At 43.1% G+C, this 23,855-nt stretch overlaps 1 protein-coding gene across 1 annotated transcript; it reads left to right on the forward strand.

Annotated features, from left to right (window-relative positions):
* Nucleotides 1-13,006: 13,006 nt before the first annotated feature.
* LOC140464033 (uncharacterized) lies at nucleotides 13,007-23,570 on the forward strand. The gene is made up of 5 exons (XM_072558657.1): nucleotides 13,007-13,148; nucleotides 17,771-17,882; nucleotides 21,084-21,160; nucleotides 21,974-22,353; nucleotides 23,034-23,570. The coding sequence occupies exons 2-5, from the start codon at nucleotides 17,830-17,832 to the stop codon at nucleotides 23,160-23,162; spliced, it is 639 nt and encodes a 212-aa protein (XP_072414758.1). The 5' UTR covers nucleotides 13,007-13,148; nucleotides 17,771-17,829; the 3' UTR covers nucleotides 23,163-23,570.
* Nucleotides 23,571-23,855: the final 285 nt, after the last annotated feature.

The raw sequence follows: 23,855 nt of genomic DNA on the forward strand, positions 1-23,855 counted from the left end.
ACTTGGTGTATATGGGGTTATACAACGAGAGGATTTGAGGTGTTGCGTGTGAGTTGGTGTGTATGGGGTGTTACAACGTGAGGATTTGCAGTGTTGAGTGTGAGTTGGTGTACGTGAGGTGTAACAATGTGAGGATTGGCAGTGTTGAGTGTGAGTTGGTGTATGTGGGGTGTTACAACGTGGGGATTTGCAGTGCTGAGTGTGAGTTGGTGTATATGGGGTGTTACAACATGAGGATTTGCAGTGCTGAGTGTGAGTTGGTGTATATGGGGTGTTACAACGTGAGCATTTGCAGTGTTGAGTGTGAGTTGGTGTATGTGAGGTGTTACAACGTGAGGATTTGCAGTGCTGAGTGTGAATTGATATATATGCGGTGTTACAATTTGAGGATTTGCAGTGCTGATTGTGAGTTGGTGTATATGGGGCATTACAACATGAGGATTTGCAGTGCTGAGTGTGAATTGATGTATATGCCGTGTTACAATTTGAGGATTTGCAGTGCTGAGTGTGAGTTGGTGTACGTGAGGTGTAACAATGTGAGGATTTGCAGTGTTGAATGTGAGTTGGTGTATGTGGGGTGTAACAACGTGAGGATTTGCAGTGCAGAGTGTGAGTTGGTTTATATGGGGTGTTACAACATGAGGATTAGCATGTTGAGTGTGAGTTGGTGTATGTGAGGTGTTACAACGTGAGGATTTGCAGTGCTGAGTGTGAATTGATATATATGCGGTGTTACAATTTGAGGATTTGCAGTGCTGAGTGTGAGTTGGTGTATATGGGGCATTACAACATGAGGATTTGCAGTGCTGAGTGTGAATTGATGTATATGCCGTGTTACAATTTGAAGATTTTCAGTGCTGAGTGTGAGTTGGTGTATATGGGGCATTACAACGTGAGGATTTGCAGTGCTGAGTGTGAATTGATGTATATGCGGTGTTACAATTTGAGGATTTGCAGTGCTGAGTGTGAGTTGGTGTATATGGGGCATTACAACATGAGGATTTGCAGTGCTGAGTGTGAGTTGGTGTATATGGGGCTTTACAACGTGACGATTTGCAGTGCTGAGTGTGAATTGATGTATATCCGGTGTTACAATTTGAAGATTTTCAGTGCTGAGTGTGAGTTGGTGTATATGGGGCATGACAACGTGAGGATTTGCAGTGCTGAGTGTGAATTGATGTATATGCGGTGTTACAATTTGAGGATTTGCAGTGCTGAGTGTGAGTTGGTGTATATGGGGAGTTACAATGTGGGGATTTGCAATGCTGAGTGTGAGTTGGTGTATATGGGGTGTTACAATGTGAGGATTTGCAATGCTGAGTGTGAGTTGGTGTATATGGGTTGTTACAAGGTGAGGATTTGCAGTGTTGTGTGTGAGTTGGTGTATATGGGTGTTACAACGTGATGATTTGCAGTGTTGAGTGTGAGTTGGTGTATGTGAGGTGTTACAACGTGAGGATTTGCAGTGTTGAGTGTGAGTTGGTGTTTGTGAGGTGTTACAACGTGAGGATTTGCAGTGTTGAGTGTGAGTTGGTGTTTGTGAGGTGTTACAACGTGAGGATTTGCAGTGCTAAGTGTGATTTGGTGAATATGGGGTGTTACAATGTGAGAATTTGCAGTGTTGTGTGTGAGTTGGTGTATATGGGCTGTTACAACGTGACGATTTGCAGTGTTGGGTGTGAGCTGGTGTATGTGGGGTGTTGCAACATGAGGATTTGCAGTGTTGAGTATGAGTTGGTGTGTATGGGTTGTTACAACGTGAGGATTGCAGTGTTGCGTGTGAGTTGGTGTATGTGACGTGTTACAATGTGAGAATTTGCAGTGTTGAGTGTGAGTTGGTGTATATGGGGTGTTACAATGTGAGGATTTGCAGTGCTGAGTGTGAGTTGGTGAATATGGGGAGTTAATACGCGAGGATTTGCACTGTTGGGTGTGAGTTGGTCTATGTGGGGTGTTACAACCTGAGGATTTGCAGTGTTGAGTGTTAGTTGGTGTATATGGGGTATTACAACATAAGGATTTGCAGTGCCGAGTGTGAGTTGGTGTATGTGGTGCCATTACAACGTGAGTATTTGCAGTGCTGATTGTGAGATGGTGTATATGGGGTGTTACAACATGAGGATTTGCAGTGGTGAGTGTGAGTTGGTGTATATGGGGTGTTACAATGTGAGGATTTGCAGTGTTGAGTGTGACTTGGTGTATATGGGGTTATACAACGAGAGGATTTGAAGTGTTGCGTGTGAGTTGGTGTGTATGGGGCGTTACAATGTGAGGATTTGCAGTGTTGAGTGTGATTTGGTGTATGTGGGGTGTTACAACGTGAGCATTTGCAGTGTTGAGTGTGAGTTGGTGTATGTGAGGTGTTACAACGTGAGTATTTGCTGTGCTGAGTGTAAATTGATATATATGTGGTGTTACAATTTGCACTGTTGGGTGTGAGTTGGTGTATGTGGGTTGTTACAATGTGAGGATTTGCAGTGTTGAGTGTTAGTTGGTGTATATGGGGTATTACAACGTGAGGATTTGCAGTGCCGAGTGTGAGTTGGTGTATGTGGGGCTATTACAATGTGAGTATTTGCAGTGCTGATTCTGAGATGGTGTATATGGGGTGTTACAACATGAGGATTTGCAGTGTTGAGTGTGGCTTGGTGTATATGGGGTTCTACAACGAGAGGATTTGAAGTGTTGCGTGTGAGTTGGTGTGTATGGGGTGTTACAACGTGAGGATTTGCAGTGCTGAGTGTGAGTTGGTGTATATGGGGTGTTACAATGTGAGGATTTGCACTGTTGAGTGTGAGTTGGGGTTCGTGAGGTGTAACAATGTGAGGATTTGCAGTGTTGAGTGTGAGTTGGTGTATGTGAGGTGTTACAACGTGAGGATTTGCAGTGCTGAGTGTGAATTGATATATATGCGGTGTTACAATTTGAGGATTTGCAGTGCTGAGTGTGAGTTGGTGTATATGGGGCATTACAACGTGAGGATTTGCAGTGCTGAGTGTGAATTGATGTATATGGGGTGTTACAATTTGAGGATTTGCAGTGCTGAGTGTGAGTTGGTGTATATGGGGCATTACAACGTAACGATTTGCAGTGCTGAGTGTGAATTGATGTATATGCGGTGTTACAATTTGAAGATTTGCAGTGCTGAGTGTGAGTTGGTGTATATGGGGCATTACAACGTGACGATTTGCAGTGCTGAGTGTGAATTGGTCTATATGCGGTGTTACAATTTGAGGATTTGCAGTGCTGAGTGTGAGTTGGTGTATATGGGGAGTTACAATGTGGGGATTTGCAATGCTGAGTGTGAGTTGGTGTATATGGGGCATTACAACGTGACGATTTGCAGTGCTGAGTGTGAATTGGTCTATATGCGGTGTTACAATTTGAGGATTTGCAGTGCTGAGTGAGAGTTGGTGTATATGGGTTGTTACAAGGTGACGATTTGCAGTGATGTGTGTGAGTTGGTGAATGTGGGGTGTTACAACGTGAGGATTTGCAGTGTTGGGTGTGAGTTGGTGTATGTGGGGTGTTACAACGTGAGTATTTGCAGTGTTGAGTGTTACTTGGTGTATGTGGGGTGTTACAACGTGAGGATTTGCAGTGCCGAGTGTGAGTTGGTGTATGTGGGGTTATTACAACGTGAGGATTTGCAGTGCTGCGTGTGAGGTGGAGTGTATGGGGTGTTACAATGTGAGGATTTGCAGTGCTGATTGTGAGTTGGTGTATATGGGGTGTTACAACGTGAGGATTTGCAGTGCTGAGTGTGAGTTGGTGTTTATGGGGTGTTACAACGTGAGGATTTGCAGTGTTGAGTGTGAGTTGATGTATATGGGGTGTTACAATGTGAGGATTTGCAGTTTTGAGTGTGAGTTGGTGTATATGGGTTGATACAACGAGAGGATTTGAAGTGTTGAGTGTGAGTTGGTGTGTATGGGGTGTTACAATGTGAGGATATGCAGTGTTGAGTGTGAGTTGGTGTATGTGGAGTGTTACAACGTGGGGATTTATAGTGCTGAGTGTGAGTTGGAGTATGTGGGGTGTTACAACGTGAGGATTTGCAGTGCTGAGTGTGAATTGATGTATATGGGGTGTTACAATTTGAGGATTTGCAGTGCTGAGTGTGAGTTGGTGTGTATGGGATGATACCACGTGAGGATTTGCAGGGCTGAGTGTGAGTTGGTGTATATGGGTGTTACAACGTGATGGTTTGGAGTGTTGAGTGTGAGTTGGTGTTTGTGAGGTGTTACAACGTCTGGATTTGCAGTGCTCTGTGTGAGTTGGTGAATATGGGGTGTTACAACGTGAGAATTTGCAGTGCTGAGTGTAGGTTGGTGTTACAACGTGGGGATTTGCAGTTCTGAGTGTGAGTTGGTGTGTGTGTGATGTTGCGTGAGGATTTGCAGTGCTGAGTATGAGTTGGTGTCTATGGGGTGTTACAACGTGAGGATTTGCAGTGTTGAGTGTGAGTTGGTGTATGTGAGGTGTTACAACGTGAGGATTTGCAGTATTAAGTGTGAGTTGGTGTATGTGAGGTGTTACAACATGAGGATTTGCAATGTTGAGTGTGAGTTGGTGTATGTGGGGTGTTACAACGTGAGTATTTGCAGTACTGCGTGTGAGGTGGAGTGTATGGGGTGTTACAATGTGACGATTTGCAATGCTGAGTGTGAGTTGGTGTCTATGGGGTATTACAACATGAGGATTTGCAGTGCTGAGTGTGAGTTGGTGTATAGGGGGTGTTACAACATGAGGATTTGCAGTGCTGAATGTGAGTTGGTGTATATGGGGTGTCACAAGGTGAGGATTTGCAATGCTGAGTGTGAGTTGGTGTATATGGGGTATTACAACGTGAGGATTTGCGGTGCCGAGTGTGAGTTGGTGTATGTGGGGTTATTAAAAGGTGAGTATTTGCAGTACTGAGTGTGAGTTGGTGTATATGGGGTGTTACAACATGAGGATTTGCAGTGCTGATTGTGAGTTGGTGTATATGGGGTGTTACAACATGAGGATTTGCAGTGCTGAGTGTGAGTTGGTGTATATGGGGTGTTACAATGTGAGGATTTGCAGTGTTGAGTGTGACTTGGTGTATATGGGGTGATACAACGAGAGGATTTGAAGTGTTGCGTGTGAGTTGGTGTGTATGGGGTGTTACAACGTGAGGATTTGCAGTGCTGAGTGTGAGTTGGTGTATATGGGGTGTTACAATGTGAGGATTTGCAGTGCTGAGTGTGATTTGGTGAATATGGGGTGTTACAACGTGAGAATTTGCAGTGTTGTGTGTGAGTTGGTGTATATGGGCTGTTACAACGTGACGATTTGCAGTGTTGGGTGTGAGCTGGTGTATGTAGGGTGTTGCAACGTGAGGATTTGCAGTGTTGAGTATGAGTTGGTGTGTATGGGTTGTTATAACATGAGGATTGCAGTGTTGCGTGTGAGTTGGTGTATGTGACGTGTTACAATGTGAGAATTTGCAGTGTTGAGTGTGAGTTGATGTATATGGGGTGATACAACGAGATGATTTGAAGTGTTGAGTGTGAGTTGGTGTATATGGGGTGTTACAATGTGAGGATTTGCAGTGTTGAGTGTTAGTTGGTGTATATGGGGTATTACAACGTGAGGATTTGCAGTGCCAAGTGTGAGTTGGTGTATGTGGGGCTATTACAACGTGAGTATTTGCAGTGCTGATTGTGAGATGGTGTATATGGGGTGTTACAACATGAGGATTTGCAGTGGTGAGTGTGAGTTGGTGTATATGGGGTGTTACAATGTGAGGATTTGCAGTGTTGAGTGTGACTTGGTGTATATGGGGTTCTACAACGAGAGGATTTGAAGTGTTGCGTGTGAGTTGGTGTGTATGGGGTGTTACAACGTGAGGATTTGCAGTGCTGAGTGTGAGTTGGTGTACGTGAGGTGTAACAATGTGAGGATTTGCAGTGTTGAGTGTGAGTTGGTGTATGTGCGGTGTTACAACGTGAGGATTTGCAGTGCTGAGTGTGAATTGATGTATATGGGGTGTTACAATTTGAGGATTTGCAGTGCTGAGTGTGAGTTGGTGTATATGGGGCATTACAACGTGACGATTTGCAGTGCTGAGTGTGAATTGATGTATATGCGGTGTTACAATTTGAAGATTTGCAGTGCTGAGTGTGAGTTGGTGTATATGGGGCATTACAACGTGACGATTTGCAGTGCTGAGTGTGAATTGATGTATATGCGGTGTTACAATTTGAGGATTTGCAGTGCTGAGTGTGAGTTGGTGTATATGGGGAGTTACAATGTGGGGATTTGCAATGCTGAGTGTGAGTTGGTGTATATGGGGTGTTACAACGTGAGGATTTGCAATGCTGAGTGTGTGTTTGTGTATATGGGTTGTTACAAGGTGAGGATTTGCAGTGTTGTGTGTGAGTTGGTGAATATGGGGTGTTACAACGTGAGGATTTGCAGTGTTGGGTGTGAGTTGGTGTATGTGGGGTGTTACAACGTGAGTATTTGCAGTGTTGAGTGTTACTTGGTGTATGTGGGGTGTTACAACGTGAGGATTTGCAGTGCCGAGTGTGAGTTGGTGTATGTGGGGTTATTACAACGTGAGGATTTGCAGTGCTGCGTGTGAGGTGGAGTGTATGGGGTGTTACAATGTGAGGATTTGCAGTTTTGAGTGTGAGTTGGTGTATATGGGTTGATACAACGAGAGGATTTGAAGTGTTGTGTGTGAGTTGGTGTGTATGGGGTGTTACAACGTGAGGATTTGCAGTGCTCAGTGTGAGTTGGTGTATATGGGGTGTTACAATGTGAGGATATGCAGTGTTGAGTGTGAGTTGGTGTATGTGTAGTGTTACAACGTGGGGATTTATAGTGCTGAGTGTGAGTTGGAGTATGTGGGGTGTTACAACGTGAGGATTTGCAATGCTGAGTGTGAATTGGTGTATATGGGGTGTTACAGTTTGAGGATTTACAGTGCTGAGTCTGAGTTGGTGTGTATGGGATGATACCACGTGAGGATTTGCAGGGCTGAGTGTGAGTTGGTGTATATGGGTGTTACAAAGTGATGGTTTGCAGTGTTGAGTGTGAGTTGGTGTATGTGAGGTGTTACAACGTGAGGATTTGCAGTGTTGAGTGTGAGTTGGTGTTTGTGAGGTGTTACAACGTCTGGATTTGCAGTGCTCAGTGTGAGTTGGTGAATATGGGGTGTTACAACGTGAGAATTTGCAGTGTTGAGTGTTAGTTGGTGTATGTGGGGTGTTACAACGTGAGTATTTGCAGTGTTGATTGTTAGTTGGTGTTTATGGGGTATTACGATGAGAGGATTTGCACTGTTGAGTGTGAGTTGGTGTGTATGGGTTGTTACAATGTGAGGATTTGCAGTGCTGAGTGTGAGTTGGTGTATGTGAGGTGTTACAATGTGAGGATTTGCAGTGCTGAGTGTGAGATGGTGTATGTGAGGTGTTACAATGTGAGGATTTGCAGTGCTGAGTGTGAGTTGGTGTATATGGGGTGTTACAACATGAGGATTTGCAGTGCTGAATGTGAGTTGGTGTATATGGGGTGTCACAACGTGAGGATTTGCAATGCTGAGTGTTAGTTGGTTACATGGGGTGTTACAAAGTGAGGATTTGCAGTGTTGTGTGTGAGTTGGTGCATATGGGGTGTTACAATGTGACGATTTGCAGTGTTGGGTTGAGTTGGTGTATGTGGGGTGTTACAACGTGAGTATTTGCAGTGTGGAGTGTTCGTTGGTGTATATGGGGTATTATAACGTGAGGTTTTGCGGTGCCGAGTGTGAGTTGGTGTATATGGGGTGATACAACATGAGGATTTGCAGTGCTGATTGTGAGTTGGTGTATATGGGGTGTTACAACATGAGGATTTGCAGTGGTGAGTGTGAGCTGGTGTATATGGGGTGTTACAATGTGAGGATTTGCAGTGTTGAGTGTGACTTGGTGTATATGGGGTGATACAACGTGAGGATTTGCAGTGTTGAGTGTGAGTTGGTGTATGTGAGGTGTTACAACGTGAGAATTTGCAGTGTTGAGTGTGAGTTGGTGTGTATGGGGTGATACCACGTGAGGATTTGCAGTGTTGAGTGTGAGTTGGTGTATGTGAGGTGTTGCAACGTGAGGATTTGCAGTGTTGAGTGTGAGTTGGTGTTTGTGAGGTGTTCCAACGTGAGGATTTGCAGTGCAACGTGTGATTGGGTGAATATGGGGTGTTACAACGTGAGAATTTGCAGTGTTGTGTGTGAGTTGGTGTATATGGGTGTTACAACGTGAGAATTTGCAGTGTTGTGTGTGAGTTGGTGTATATGGGCTGTTACAACGTGATGATTTGCAGTGTTGGGTGTGAGCTGGTGTATGTGGGGTGTTGCAACGTGAGGATTTGCAGTGTTGAGTATGAGTTGGTGTGTATGGGTTGTTACAACATGAGGATTGCAGTGTTGCGTGTGAGTTGGTGTATGTGACGTGTTACAATGTGAGAATTTGCAGTGTTGAGTGTGAGTTGATGTATATGGGGTGATACAACGAGAGGATTTGAAGTGTTGAGTGTGATTTGGTGTATATGGGGTGTTACAACGTGAGGATTTGCAGTGCTGAGTGTGATTTGGTGTATATGGGGTGTTACAATGTGAGGATTTGCAGTGTTGAGTGTGAGTTGGTGTACGTGAGGTGTAACAATGTGAGGATTTGCAGTGTTGAGTGTGAGTTGGTGTATGTGGGGAGTTACAACGTGTGGTTTTGCAGTGCTGAGTGTGAGTTGGTGCATATGTGGTGTTACTACGTGAGGATTTGCAGTGCTGAGTGTGAGTTGGTGTATATGGGGTGTTACAACATGAGGATTTGCAGTGCTGAGTGTGAATTGATGTATATGCCGTGTTACAATTTGAGGATTTGCAGTGCTGAGTGTGAGTTGGTGTATATGGGGCATTACAACGTGACGATTTGCAGTGCTGAGTGTGAATTGATGTATATGCGGTGTTACAATTTGAGGATTTGCAGTGCTGAGTGTGAGTTGGTGTATGTGAGGTGTTGCAACGTGAGGATTTGCAGTGTTGAGTGTCAGTTTGTGTATATGGAGTATTACGACGAGAGTATCTGCAGTGTTGAGTGTGAGTTGGTGTATGTGGGGTGTTATAACGTGAGGATTTGCAGTGCTGAATGTGAATTGGTGTATATGGGGTGTTACAACAAGACGATTTGCAGTGCTGAGTGTGAGTTGGTGCATGTGTGGTGTTACAATGTGAGGATTTGCAGTGCTGAGTGTGAGTTGGTGTATGTGGGGTTATTACAAAGTGAGGATTTCCAGTACTGAGTGTGAGTTGGAGTGTATGGGGTATTACAACGTGAGGATTTGCAGTGTTAAGTGTGATTTGGTATATATGGGGTGTTACAATGTGAGGATTTGCAGTGCTGAATGTGAATTGGTGTATATGGGGTGATATAACGTGACGATTTGCAGTGCTGAGTGTGAGTTGGTGTATGTGGGGTTATTACAAAGTGAGGATTTCCACTACTGAGTGTGAGTTGGAGTGTATGGTGTATTACAACGTGAGGATTTGCAATGTTGAGTGTTACTTGGAGTATATGGGGTGATACAAAGCGAGGATTTGCAGTGTCGAGTGTGAGTTGATGTATATGGGGTGTTACAACGTGAGGAGTTGCAGTGCTGATTGTGAGTTGGTGTATATGGGGTGTTACAACATGAGGATTTGCAGTGGTGAGAATGAGTTGGTGTATATGGGGTGTTACAATGTGACGATTTGCAATGCTGAGTGTGAGTTGGTGTATATGGGGTATTACAACGTGAGGATTTGCAGTGCTGAGTGTGAGTTGGTGTATGTGGAGTGTTAGAACGTGAGGATTTGAAGTGTTGAGCGTGTGTTGGTGTATATGGGGTATTACGATGTGAGGATTTGCAGTGTTGAGTGTGAATTGGTATATATGGGGTTATTACAACGTGAGGATTTCCAGTGTTGAGTGTGATTTGGTGTATGTGGGGTGTTACAATGTGAGGATTTGCAGTGTTGAGTGTGATTTGGTGTTACTTGGAGTATATGGGGTTATACAACGTGAGGATTTGTTGTGCTGAGTGTGAGTTGGTGTATATGGGGTGTTCCAATGTGAGGATTCGCAGTCTTGGTTGTGAGTTGTGTATGTGGAATGTTACAATTAGGAGAAAGTGAGGCCTGCAGATGCTGGAGATCAGAGCTGAAAAATTCCTGAAGAAGGGCTTATGCCCGAAATGTCGAATCTCCTGCTCCTTGGATGCAACCTGACCTGCTGCGCTTTTCCAGTAACACATTTTTCAGGAATGTTACACTGTAAGGGTTTGCACTGTTGGGTGTGAGTTGGCGTATGTGGGGTGTTTCAACATGAAGATTTGCGGTGCTGAGTGTGAATTGATGTATATGCGGTGTTACAATTTGAAGATTTGCAGTGCTGAGTGTGAGTTGGTCTATATGCGGTGTTACAATTTGAAGATTTGCAGTGCTGATGTGAGTTGGTGTATATGGGGCATTACAACGTGAGGATTTGCAGTGCTGAGTGTGAATTGATGTATATGCCGTGTTACAATTTGAGGATTTGCAGTGCTGAGTGTGAGTTGGTGTATGTGAGGTGTTACAACGTGAGGATTTGCAGTGTTGAGTGTGAGTTGGTGTATATGGAGTATTCCGACGAGAGTATCTGCAGTGTTGAGTGTGAGTTGGTGTATGTGGGGTGTTATAACGTGAGGATTTGCAGTGCTGAATGTGAATTGGTGTATATGGGGTGTTACAACAAGACGATTTGCAGTGCTGAGTGTGAGTTGGTGCATGTGTGGTGTTACAATGTGAGGATTTGCAGTGCTGAGTGTGAGTTGGTGTATATGGGGCATTACAACGTGACGATTTGCAGTGCTGAGTGTGAATTGATGTATATGCGGTGATACAATTTGAGGATTTGCAGTGCTGAGTGTGAGTTGGTGTATGTGAGGTGTTGCAACGTGAGGATTTGCAGTGTTGAGTGTCAGTTTGTGTATATGGAGTATCACGACGAGAGTATCTGCAGTGTTGAGTGTGAGTTGGTGTATGTGGGGTGTTATAAAGTGAGGATTTGCAGTGCTGAATGTGAATTGGTGTATATGGGGTGTTACAACAAGACGATTTGCAGTGCTGAGTGTGAGTTGGTGCATGTGTGGTGTTACAATGTGAGGATTTGCAGTGCTGAGTGTGAGTTGGTGTATGTGGGGTTATTACAAAGTGAGGATTTCCAGTACTGAGTGTGAGTTGGAGTGTATGGGGTATTACAACGTGAGGATTTGCAGTGTTAAGTGCGATTTGGTATATATGGGGTGTTACAATGTGAGGATTTGCAGTGCTGAATGTGAATTGGTGTATATGGGGTGATATAACGTGACGATTTGCAGTGCTGAGTGTGAGTTGGTGTATGTGGGGTTATTACAAAGTGAGGATTTCCACTACTGAGTGTGAGTTGGAGTGTATGGTGTATTACAACGTGAGGATTTGCAATGTTGAGTGTTACTTGGAGTATATGGGGTGATACAAAGCGAGGATTTGCAGTGTCGAGTGTGAGTTGATGTATATGGGGTGTTACAACGTGAGGATTTGCAGTGCTGAGTGTGAGTTGGTGTATATGGGGTATTACAACGTGAGGATTTGCAGTGCTGAGTGTGAGTTGGTGTATGTGGAGTGTTAGAACGTGAGGATTTGAAGTGTTGAGCGTGTGTTGGTGTATCTGGGGTATTACGATGTGAGGACTTGCAGTGTTGAGTGTGAATTGGTATATATGGGGTTATTACAATGTGAGGATTTCCAGTGTTGAGTGTGATTTGGTGTATGTGGGGTGTTACAATGTGAGGATTTGCAGTGTTGAGTGTGATTTGGTGTTACTTGGAGTATATGGGGTTATACAACGTGAGGATTTGTTGTGCTGAGTGTGAGTTGGTGTATATGGGGTGTTACAATGTGAGGATTCGCAGTCTTGGTTGTGAGTTGTGTATGTGGAATGTTACAATTAGGAGAAAGTGAGGCCTGCAGATGCTGGAGATCAGAGCTGAAAAATTCCTGAAGAAGGGCTTATGCCCGAAATGTCGATTCTCCTGCTCCTTGGATGCAACCTGACCTGCTGCGCTTTTCCAGCAACACATTTTTCAGGAATGTTACACTGTAAGGGTTTGCACTGTTGGGTGTGAGTTGGTGTATGTGGGGTGTTTCAACATGAAGATTTGCGGTGCTGAGTGTGAATTGATGTATATGCGGTGTTACAATTTGAAGATTTGCAGTGCTGATGTGAGTTGGTGTATATGGGGCATTACAACGTGCGGATTTGCAGTGCTGAGTGTGAATTGATGTATATGCCGTGTTACAATTTGAGGATTTGCAGTGCTGAGTGTGAGTTGGTGTATGTGAGGTGTTACAACGTGAGGATTTGCAGTGTTGAGTGTGAATTGATGTATATGCCGTGTTACAATTTGATGATTTGCAGTGCTGAGTGTGAGTTGGTGTATGTGAGGTGTTACAACGTGAGGATTTGCAGTGTTGAGTGTGAGTTGGTGTATATGGAGTATTCCGACGAGAGTATCTGCAGTGTTGAGTGTGAGTTGGTGTATGTGGGGTGTTATAACGTGAGGATTTGCAATGCTGAATGTGAATTGGTGTATATGGGGTGTTACAACAAGACGATTTGCAGTGCTGAGTGTGAGTTGGTGTATGTGGGGTGTTACAACGTGAGGATTTGCAGTGCTGAGTGTGAGTTGGTGTATGTGTGGTGTTACAACAAGACGATTTGCAGTGCTGAGTGTGAGTTGGTGTATGTGTGGTGTTACAACAAGACGATTTGCAGTGCTGAGTGTGAGTTGGTGTATGTGGGGTGTTACAACGTGAAGATTTGCAGTGTTGAGTGCGAGTTGGCGCATATGGTTTGATACAATGTGACGTGTGTCGTGTTGTCATGTTCGGGCTGTCACGAGGTGTAGTCACGTGAGAAACCGTTGGCCGGATGTGATGCTGAGCCCGGTTTCCGGGAGGTTTGACGCAGCTGCTGTTCGGGAGAAGTCGCCATTTATCCGCTGGGCTGAGAGAGAGAGAGAGTGAGTGAGTGAGTGAGTGAGTGAGTGATGCTCTGAGAGCGAGGGGAATTTTCACTGAAACTGTTCAGGTATTAACATTCATCTTAAAAAAAACATCTTATAAATATTTTCTCGTAATTTGTGGGAAAGTTTGTTGCCTGGTGTACTTTGGAATTCTTCTTAGTCGCTGTTGAGTACTTCTCGTATTTTGTTTTTACTTTTCACTTGAGTGATTTTTGAAGTTACCCTGTCTGTATGTATTAGTGGGGATTTTTGGGGACGGGGGTGAGGAGATACCCTCTGGTCTCTGTGGCCTGTCTCTATGGGCGCTCTCTGTGGTCGCTAGGATGTGCTGCACATGCGCAGTTTCATCACAGTCCCAGGGATAGGCATCCCGGAAGCTGCTACTCAGTCACACAGTGGGTCAGGATGGTATTGCTTCCCCACCCCAACCCCAGGGGCGTGATCCTCTTGTGGTAGCAAGTGTGCGATTTACCCCTCTGCTCAGGAGTGACCTGCTGTGGGTACAAGGTGTGGATATGGACACTGTGCCTGGGCAATAGCTTGCTGAGTTTACAGAATGTGATGTGGGAGGTGCTGCGGTGGACAGAATTAAAGACCCAACAGGTTTATTTGGAAGTACTAGCTAGTTACTACTTAACTGATGAAGGAGTAGCACTCTGACAGCTAGTTGGTCAATGACTTGTTTTGTGATTTACTGAATATAACTGATCCAATTTGACATGATCACATTAAAAGGAGAATTGCTTGATTATCAGATCCTGGAAGCTGATTTTATTCAGTTGATCTTAACTAGGTTTGGTTAAATTAAATTTTTCTAAGTGTTTTGTTTCAGTATTAATACCACACTATTAATAGGAGTCTGTTCGAGTTTTGACTGTTTCAAGCTGGTAACTAGTAAAATGCAGATCCACTGTCAAAATAAACAGTAATGCCTCATGACTAGGCTTGAGATCCCCTCTCCCCAGACCCCAAAAAAGAGCCATTTATGACAAATGGTAATTGATAACAAGGGGACGCATTGGTACTTTGGTGCACTGACCTCTACACCACTGAAGCCAGATGTAAACTTGAAGACACCACCTCCTACCACGACCTCTCCTCTTATCACCAAACCATCATCTCCCACGCCATAAACTACCTTAGGAGATCTCCCACCCACATCTTCCAACCTCATTGTTCGGGAACCCCACACTGCCCTGTTCTACCTCCCACCCAAGATTGGCAACCTTGACTACATCGGCCGATCTAGTGTCTCACCGAATTCTTCTCCACATACCTCTAGTTACAGGGAAAGGGCGTTGGGTAGGAGAAATGTCGGGTGGAGATGGGTACTGCAGATACGGATCAGCTATGATCCAATTGAATGGTTGAGGGGGACCCAAATGACCTCTTTCTGTTCCTTTTGTGGCCTGAAAGGAACTTCTGTATTGTCCTGCATAATCATTGTACTAATCGGGTGTGTGCAATTACAAAAATTAGAGTAAAACCTAAATCAAAGGTGAAATTGTTTGGCCCTATTGGCCTGTTATGGTGGGGTGTTCATTGGAGTCTTCCAAATGAAATTTGATAAATCCAGACAAATAGATTAGAGATTAGATGCCCTACAGTTTGGAAACGGACCCTTCGGCACACCAACTCTCCGAAGAGTAACCCACCCAGACCCATTCCCCTACCCAATATTTATTTACCCCTGACTAATGCACCTATCACTATGGGCAATTCAGAATGGCCAGTTCACATGACCTGCACATCTTTGGATTGTGGGAGGAAACCGGAGCACCCATAGGAAACCCATGCAGACACTGGGAGAACAATAGACAATAGGTGCAGCAGTAGGCCATTCTGCCCTTCGAGCCTACACCACCACTCAGTATAATCATGGCTGATTATCCTGTTTCCTGCCTTATCTCCATAACCCTTGATTCCACAAACCTTGACAGCTCTATCAAACTCTTAAATGAATCCAGAGATTGAGTCTCCATTGCCCTCTGGGCAGAGCATTCCACACAGCCACCACTCTCTGGGTGAAGAAGTTTCTCCTCATCTCTGTCCTAAATGGTCTACCCCATATTTTTAAGCTGTGACCTCTGGTTCGGCACTCACCCATCAGCGGAAACATGTTTCCTGCCTCCGGAGTGTCCAATCCTTTAATAATCTTATGTATCAATCAGATCCCCTCTCAGCCTTCTAAACCTCAAAGGTATACAAGCCCAGTCGCTCCAGTCTTTCAGTGTAAGGTAATCCCGCCATTCCAGGAATTGACCTCGTGAACCTATGCTGCACTCCCTCAATAGCCAGAATGTCTTTCCTCAAATTTGGAGACCAGAACTGCACACAGTACTCCAGGTGTGGTCTCACCAGGCCCTGTACAGCTGCAGAAGAACCTCTTTGCTTCTATACTCAATCCCTCCTGTTATGAAGGCCAGCATGCTATTAGCTGCCTTCACTACCTGCTGTACCTGCATGCTTACCTTCATTGACTGGTGTACAAGAACACCCAGATCTCTCTGTACTGTCCCTTTACCTAAATTGATTCCATTTAGGTAGTAATCTGCCTTCCTGTTCTTGCTACCAAAGTGGATAACCATACATTTTATCCACATTAAACTGCATCTGCCATGCATCTGACCACTCGCCTAACTTGTCCAGGTCACCCTGTAATCTCCTAACATCCTTATCACGTTTCACCCTGCCACCCAGCTTAGTATTATCAGCAAGTTTGCTAATGTTATTACTAATACCATCTTCTATATCATTAACATACAAGGCTGTGGTCCCAGCACTGATCCCTGCGGTACCCCACTGGTCACTGCCTGCCATTCTGAAATGGAGCCATTTATCACCACTCTTTATTTCCTGTCAGCCAACCAACTTTCAATCCAAGTTAGTACTTTGCCCCCAATTCCATGTGCCCTAACTTTGCTCACTAACCTCCTATGTGGGACTTTATCAAAAGTTTTCTGAAAGTCCAGGTACACTACATCTGCTAGATCTCCCTCGTCCATCTTCAGAGTTACATCCTCAAAGAATTTTAGAAGATTAGTCAAGCATGATTTCCCCCTCATAAATCCATGCTGACTCTGACCTATCCTGTTACTACCATCCAGATGTCGTAATTTCATCCTTTATAATAGACTCCAGCATCTTTCCCACCACTGAGGTCAGACTAACTGGTCTATAATTTCCTGCTTTCTCTCTCCCACGTTTCTTAAAAAGTGGTACAACATTAGCCACCCTCCTATCTGCAGGAACTGATCCCGAATCTATCGAACTCTGGAAAATGACCACCAATGCATCCCCGATTCCTCGAGCCACCTCCTTCAGTACCCTGGGATGTAGACCATCAGGCCCGGGGGACTTATCAACCTTCAGACTTAACAGTCTCTCCAACACCAATTCCTGGCAAATATAAGTTCCCTTAAGTTCAGGTCCTTCAGCCACTGTTACCTCGGAGATTGCTTGTTTCTTCCCTAGTGAACACAGATCTGAAGTACCAATTCAATTCTTCTGCCATTTCTTTGTTCACCTTAATATATTCCCCTGTTTCTGTCTTCAAGGGCCCAATTTATTCTTAACCGTTTTTTTGCCATTCACATACCTAAAAAAGCTTTTACGATCCTCCTTTATATTATTGGCCCGTTTACCTTCGTACCTCATTTTTTTTCTCTGCGTATTTCCTTCTTCGTAATCCTCTGTTGTTCTTTAAAAGCTTCCCAGTCCTCCATTTTCCCACTTATCTTTGCTATGTTATACTTTTTCTCTTTTATGTTTCTTAACTTCCCTCATCAGCCACGGCCTCCTCCTAGGATCTTTCTTCCTTTTGGAATGAACTGAGCCTGCAACTTCTGCATAATACACAGAAATATCTGCCATTGTTCCTCCACTGTCATCCCTGCTAAGGTATTGCACCATTGAACTTGGCCAGTTCCTCCCTCATAGCTCCATAGTTCCCTTTATTCAACAGAAATATTGTCATTTCCAATTTTACCCTTTTTCCCCCTCAAATTGCAGATTGAAGTTTATTGTATTATGGTCACTACTTCCCAATGGCTCCTTCACTTCGAGGTCCCTGACCAATTCTGGTTCGTTGCACAATACCAGATCCAGAATTGCCTTCTCCCTGGTCAGCTTCAGCTCCAGCCCCAGCTGTTCTAAGAATCCATCTCAGAGGCACTCCACAAAGTCTCTTTCTTGAGGTCCAATACCATCCTGATTCTCCCAGTCTACCTGCATGTTGAAATCCCCCATAACAACTGTAGTAACAGTGCAAACTCCACACAGTCATCCAAGATGGAACTCGAACCCATGCCCCTAGTGTTGTGCGGCAGCAGTGTTAACCACTGAGCCACTGTGCTGCCATGATTAAAATATGTAGAAATTGTTACTCCAGGTGGACTGAAATTGTTTTGTCCATCAACTGACTAGCTTATTCATGAATTGATAAGTAGATTATTAATAATTTAGTTTAGTACTTTTCTGTCTTTAAATGGCTTTACTTTGATCGTCACTGCTTTTAAGACCCATGAACCCACCATTCTGGTAACATTCTTTGCTTTGGGTTATTTCCCCATAATTTCCAAATTAATTTCCTTAAAGGTAGGCAAAATGTTAATTTTTGGCATTTTATTTGTGCTCTTATACATGGAAACGTATTAAGTTTGGTTTCTCGTCCTTGTGTTCTGCCCAGGTTTGAGTGAACATCTCTGAATTCTATTGCCATTTTCTTCAATTCACTTGAGAAGAAAAATGAGTGCTGCTGTGAAGCCAGTTCCTTTGACTTTCCCTGAAAAAACAATATGGTGAATGTTTTTCATATTCAAGTGAAATGTTACATCAATATGCAAAAGAATATTTTGTCCAGTGGGCTATCTGTAAAAGCATTTGTTGTGATCTTTCAGTGAGTGGATGATTGATGTTTAGGCAGCTGAACCCAGGCATGTGTCTGGCAAGGTGACAGGTTTGGTGTGCTTATTTTTTCTTTTCAGTTGTCCACTGTTATGTTGGCACTCAAGTCCAGGAAATGTATTTATAGTCATACAACGTGAAAGTAGACCCTCTGGTCCAATTTGTCTGCGCCAGTACTAACTGATCTGTTCTAATTGCCAGAATTTGGTGTGTATCCCTCTAAATCCTTCCTATTCATGCATCTCCATCACTTCCCGTCTAAATCTTTTTTCCCTCACCTTAAACCTGTGCCCTCTAGTCTTGTACTCCCTTACCCTAGGGGAAAAAGGCCTTAGCCATTCACCCACTGTCCATTTTCATCAACTCCATGCGGTAATCCCTAAGCCTCTGCTCCAGGGGAAAGTGTTCCAGCCTATTCAGTCTCCCTATAGCTCAAACCCTCCAATCTTGGCAACATCCTTATAAATCCTTTCTGCGCCCTTTGCAGTTTCGCAACATCTTTCCTCTAATAGAGAGGTTGGAATTGAACGCAGTATTCCAAAAGTGGCCTTCATGTCATATCTTCGAAGATAAACTCATCAATTTTAGTGAGACTTAACTACACACACCCATGTTGACTATCCCTAATCAGTCCTTGCCTTTCTAAATACAAGTAAATCCTGCCCCATAAACTCCTCAAACAACTTGCTCATCACTGATGTCTGGCTCATGGCTCTGTATTTCCCTGGCTTTTCCTTATCACCTTTCTTAAATAACGGTATAGCAATAGCCACCCTCCAGTCTTTTGGCACCTGCCCTATGGCTGTCAATGTAAGAATATCTCAGCAAGGAGCCCTACAATCACTTCCCTAGCTTCCCACAAAATTTTGGGAAACACCTGATCAGGTCCTGGTCAGCACCACCTGAAATATGGATTCAAGTCACTATTTCCTAGTTTCCCTAGCTTTCATGTACTCCTCAGTAAATACTGAGGTCTAGTATTTGTTTCATATCTCACCCACCTGATGTGATTCCACACGTGGGCGGCCACCATTGATGTACTTTCCATAGTTACTCTTTTTGCTCTTAACATACTTGTAGAATATCTTGGGTTCTTAACTCTATTTGCTAAAGCTATTGTGTCATCTTTTTGCTCTCTTGACTTCCCTCTTAAGTATACTTTTGCTGCCACAATATTTCTCTTGGGATTCACTTAGTCCCAGTGGACTACACATGATATATGCCACCTTTTTTTCTTGACCAGAGTTTCAATTTGTCTAGTTATCCAGCATTCCCTACACCTACCAGCCTTGCCCTTCACACTAACAGGAACATGTTGCCTCTGGTCTGTCATTATTGCATTTGGAAAGTTGCCCACTTTCCAACCATCTCTTTTGTTTTTTTTTTAAACCTGCAAATGTCTCTTTTCTCCTTTTTTTTTCCCCCCCCGCAATCAACTTTTGAAAGTTCTTCTTAATAACATAAATCGTCCTTGCATCAGCTTGAACTTTTTAACTTTAAGTCCTTTTCCATATCTGTCAGAGAATACAGGAGGATATAGATAGACTGGAGAGTTGGGCAAAAAGGTGGCAGATGGTTTTCAATTCAGATAAATGTGAGGTGATGCACTTAGGCAAGACTAATTCTAGAGTGAATTATACAATGAACAGAAGAGCCTTTGGAAAATTTGATGGGCAGAGAGATCTGGGAGTGCAGGTCCATTATACCCTAAAAGTTGCTGCACAGGTGGATAGTGGTCAAGAAGGCATATAGTATGCTTGCCTTCATTGGACGGGGTATTGAGTATAAGAGCTGGCAAGTCATGTTACAATTGTACAGGACATTGATTTGGCTGCATTTAGAATACTATGTACATTACCAAAAGGATGCGGACGCTTTGGAGAGGGTGCAGAGAAGATTTACGAGGATGTTGCCTGGTATGGAAGGTGCTAGCTATGAAGAAAGGTTGAGTAGGTTAGGTTTACTTCCATTAGAAAAAAGGAGATTGAGGGGGGACCTGATTGAGGTTTACAAAATCATGAAGGATATAGACAGGGTGGATAGAGACAAGCTTTTTCCCAGGGTGAAGGATTCAATAACGAGAGGTCGTGCTTTCAAGGTGTGAGGTGGAAAGTTTGAGGGAGACACGTGGAAAGTACTTCACACAGGGTGGTGGGCGTTTGGAAGGCGTTGCCAGCAGGTGTGGTAGAGGCAGGCACAGTAGATTCACTTAAGATGCGTCTGGATAAATGCATGAGTAGGTGGGGAGCAGAGGGATACAGATGCTTAGGAATTGAACGACAGGTTTAGAGAGTACATTTGGCTCAGCTTAGGCTTGGAGGGCCGAAGGGCCTGTTCCTGGACTGTAAACTTTTGTTGTTCTTTGTTCTATTGTAAACGTAATGGAATTACTATTTCTGGCCCCAGTGCCACCTCAGTCAGTTGCCCTCCCTTCCCAAGAGAGTCAATTTTTGTGCAACTTCGTACATGCGTTTTGAGGAAAATCCTCCTGAACACTAAATTCCTTCCCACCCAATCCATTAACACTGTCTCAGTCTGTTTGGAAAATTTAAAATCCCCCACAGTTACAACCTTATTATTCTTACAAATGAGATCTCCCTACATATTTGCTTTTCAATTTCCTGCAGACTATTTGGATTGTGCTAGAGACCCCCAACAAGGTGATCATCTCTCATTTCTTTGGTAAAATTAATGGATGGAATTATCTCCCCAGGAATGTCCTTCCTAAGTTCAACCATGGTGTTATGTCTAGCCAAAAATGACACTCTCCCTGCCTCTTTTGCCTGCCCCTCTATCCTTCCTCAAGCATCAGTACCCCAGAACATTAAGCTGCCAGTCCTGTCCTTTCCTGAGCCACACTTTTGTGATGGCTTAATCCCAGTCTTATTTAATGTTGACCTAATTGCCTTATGAGACTGTGTGCATACTGATTAAATAGGTCGCAAGAACAGGATCACAAAATTACTTTTGTGATTGCATTGGATCGGTTCACTGCCTTGAGTATTCAGTATATAAACTCAAACGTTCGACTTCTGCTGTAGTCCTTAAGCGCTGTGTCCCATTTGTAAATTTTTGATTTGTATGTCCTTTATTAGGGAAGACAGCATTGGAAGTGTCACAGATCTGGAAGCAGATGATGAATGTTGTGAAGATTTCTGCAGACTGAGACCAGGTAAAGAACTTCAGTTATATAATTTTGTATATACTATTGGGATTGGTGTCTGTATTTAAAAGTTCTTTGGTAAATAGTGTAGAAATTTACACTTGTCTTTGGTAGGTTATAAATGCAAGCACTCCAGATGAGGCAGTCTTGTAGATACCTTTAATACAGTATTAAAGCTAAGTTTTTAGGCACTATTTTGAGGAAGCTTTATCATTTATGTAATCTTAAACCTGAAGCACTGCAATATTGTGAAAGGACATAATTTAAGGGTTTTTAAGCCTTTCTTCATATCTTGCAACCCCTTTTTTCTTTCTCCCCGTTCATGTTCCTGTGCAGATTGTGTCTGGGTAATCAGTAGTGAGTCAGTTCACATCCCTGTTTTTAGTGGGAGTTTAGTTTTAACATAACACATCTGGCTGGTTTGCTCAGTCATGTTTCTCTCCCACCCACTCACCCAGTGAATGCACTTCATTATTCATTCTTGGTGTAGCTCTTCCATGTCCTTTCTTGATAGTTTAATGTTGTGCTGGCTGTTAAATCTACTGATCTCAGCAGTCTCTTTGCAAAATGGCTGCTTTGTAGTTCATTCAGGAGTTTCAAGTTCCCCATTTTGAATGGTGTTGATGAAGCCTGCTCTCTCTCTCTCTGGCCCTTTTTACTCCTCTCCAACCAAGTGTAATTAAGCAATAGCTGCTCTATCTAAATTTGAATAACTCTGTTCACTAGACCTGAAATATTTCTAAATTTCATTCTTCTACATATTTTGAGTAATTGCACTAGTTAAGTGTTGGACTTCATAAGTACTATACTTGTCATTTTTAGGTGGAAAATATTTACAACTGGTAACAGACAAAGTGAATCTTCACAGAGGAAAAACTGTGAAATTGCAAACGAACGTTCCCCTTACAATTGGGGACTTGGATGATACAATTTATTGGGGAAGGCTTGATTTGCTTAAATGTTGGCAGGATCTCTATCTGCCCCAAAGAATGGATATGGTGGTCCTGGGTGTGATTGAAAGTTATCCGTGCCTGGCACCAGGGCTTCAGCTTGTCATTCTCGCTGGAAATGATGGTTCAGTATTTGCCTATGAAGAAGAAATGTTGCACAAAATTGCTAATAATTTGGAAGAGCTCTTCTGTGAAGGTCCAGTGTTTCCTGGAACTAAAATCTATGAGTATGGCAGAGGTTTCAGACCAAAGGTAAGAGTACTGCTAAAAAGACTTTTCCTCCCTCTTGCAAACACAGGCAGAATCACAATACCAAATTTCCAGAGGAGCAGTTTTTATTAAGCGTTAATCGGCCAGCTGTTGCACTTGTCACTTGAGCTTTACTAGCTTGTTCTTTTTAAGCAGTGGTACTTATTTAAATAGTCGATGTTAAGATTTGGTTTCCTAGTACTGAAATGCAAAGAACTTCAGATGCTGTGGCTGATTATCTTACAAAATTGGTTTCTTTTGTAATGCTTTAAATTGGACTACACTAAGTGTATTGCATTCTGATATCGCACTTACATCATTTATACTTTATTGCAAAGCATAGCTGTTAAATGTAGAGCCGCTATTAGAATATAAGGAATGGCATTATTGCAAGTGTTATGTGAGAAGCCAAAAAATGCCTTCTGATTTTTGATAACTTTTTTTGGAATGTCAACAATTGTGCATATTTAGTTTTTAAATTCTCTTCACTTTTTAAAGTTAGAAATACTATTGCTGTTTCTTTTGTTTTTGCAACATTTTGTTTGAATATTTTACTATGGTAGAATCGTATTCTAACAATACATCGTGGGGTTCGTGTATCCATAATAGAGGTATATTTGTGTCAATGATCACTCCACACCAAACTGCATCATGATACCAGTAAAAATGCTGATTTCTTTCAGAATAACAAAGAATATATGGCAGCCCTCAAAGAAGCTGGGTTGGAAAAGATCTCCCAAGATACAAGGAACTTCATTAGCAGAAATGCAACTGAAATGAAGAAGCTGATTGATGATTTGGATTTCTTGTAGTATTGGGTCTCAGTCAGTGAGTGGAACAGTTGTTTCTTCTCCGACAGCTGGGGTTTGTGCACAGTATTTGGCACCTCTGGAGATTGGAGCCATTAAGTACAGTTTTTTTTTGGAAACAGTCCAGTTTATGCACAGTAAATCTTGGATGGTGTTGTGACCATGTCCTTGCAACTTGTCAACATCCACAAAGAATAATTTCTTCATGGGTCTTAAATAACTGAGACAGTGTGCTGCAACATCTCATTTGAAAAACTGTATTCCTGTGATAGAGCAGCATTGTGTGTTTGTGAACTGAATGGGAATGCTGTCTGAAAGAGCCCTTATTTTCTTTTTGTTAATGCAAGTCAAAATCAATGTGACTTTGCAGCTATGTACATATTTTAAATAAATAAACAAGATGAATCCTAATTAGCGTTCAGCTATATTGTGCTGAGGTTTGGTGTGATCTTATCTGACTTTTTTCCCCCCTTTTCCTAAGCCAGGCTGGAAGTATTTATCTATTAGCACTTTTCCTTTTGATAACTGCATGTTTAAATTAGTGCAAATCACAACTTCATCAAAATTTTAAGTGACAAGCAAGCTACAAGGGCAGATGGTGATTGCTAACGGGCTGACTTGATTCTGGCTTGCTTATAAGGCAATTGTCGGGGGTGCAAAGATGAATCTTTCTGACGCATTGAAGTGAAATGTTCT

This window comes from Chiloscyllium punctatum, chromosome 39 (assembly GCF_047496795.1).
Source record: "Chiloscyllium punctatum isolate Juve2018m chromosome 39, sChiPun1.3, whole genome shotgun sequence".
Lineage (NCBI taxonomy): Eukaryota > Metazoa > Chordata > Chondrichthyes > Orectolobiformes > Hemiscylliidae > Chiloscyllium > Chiloscyllium punctatum.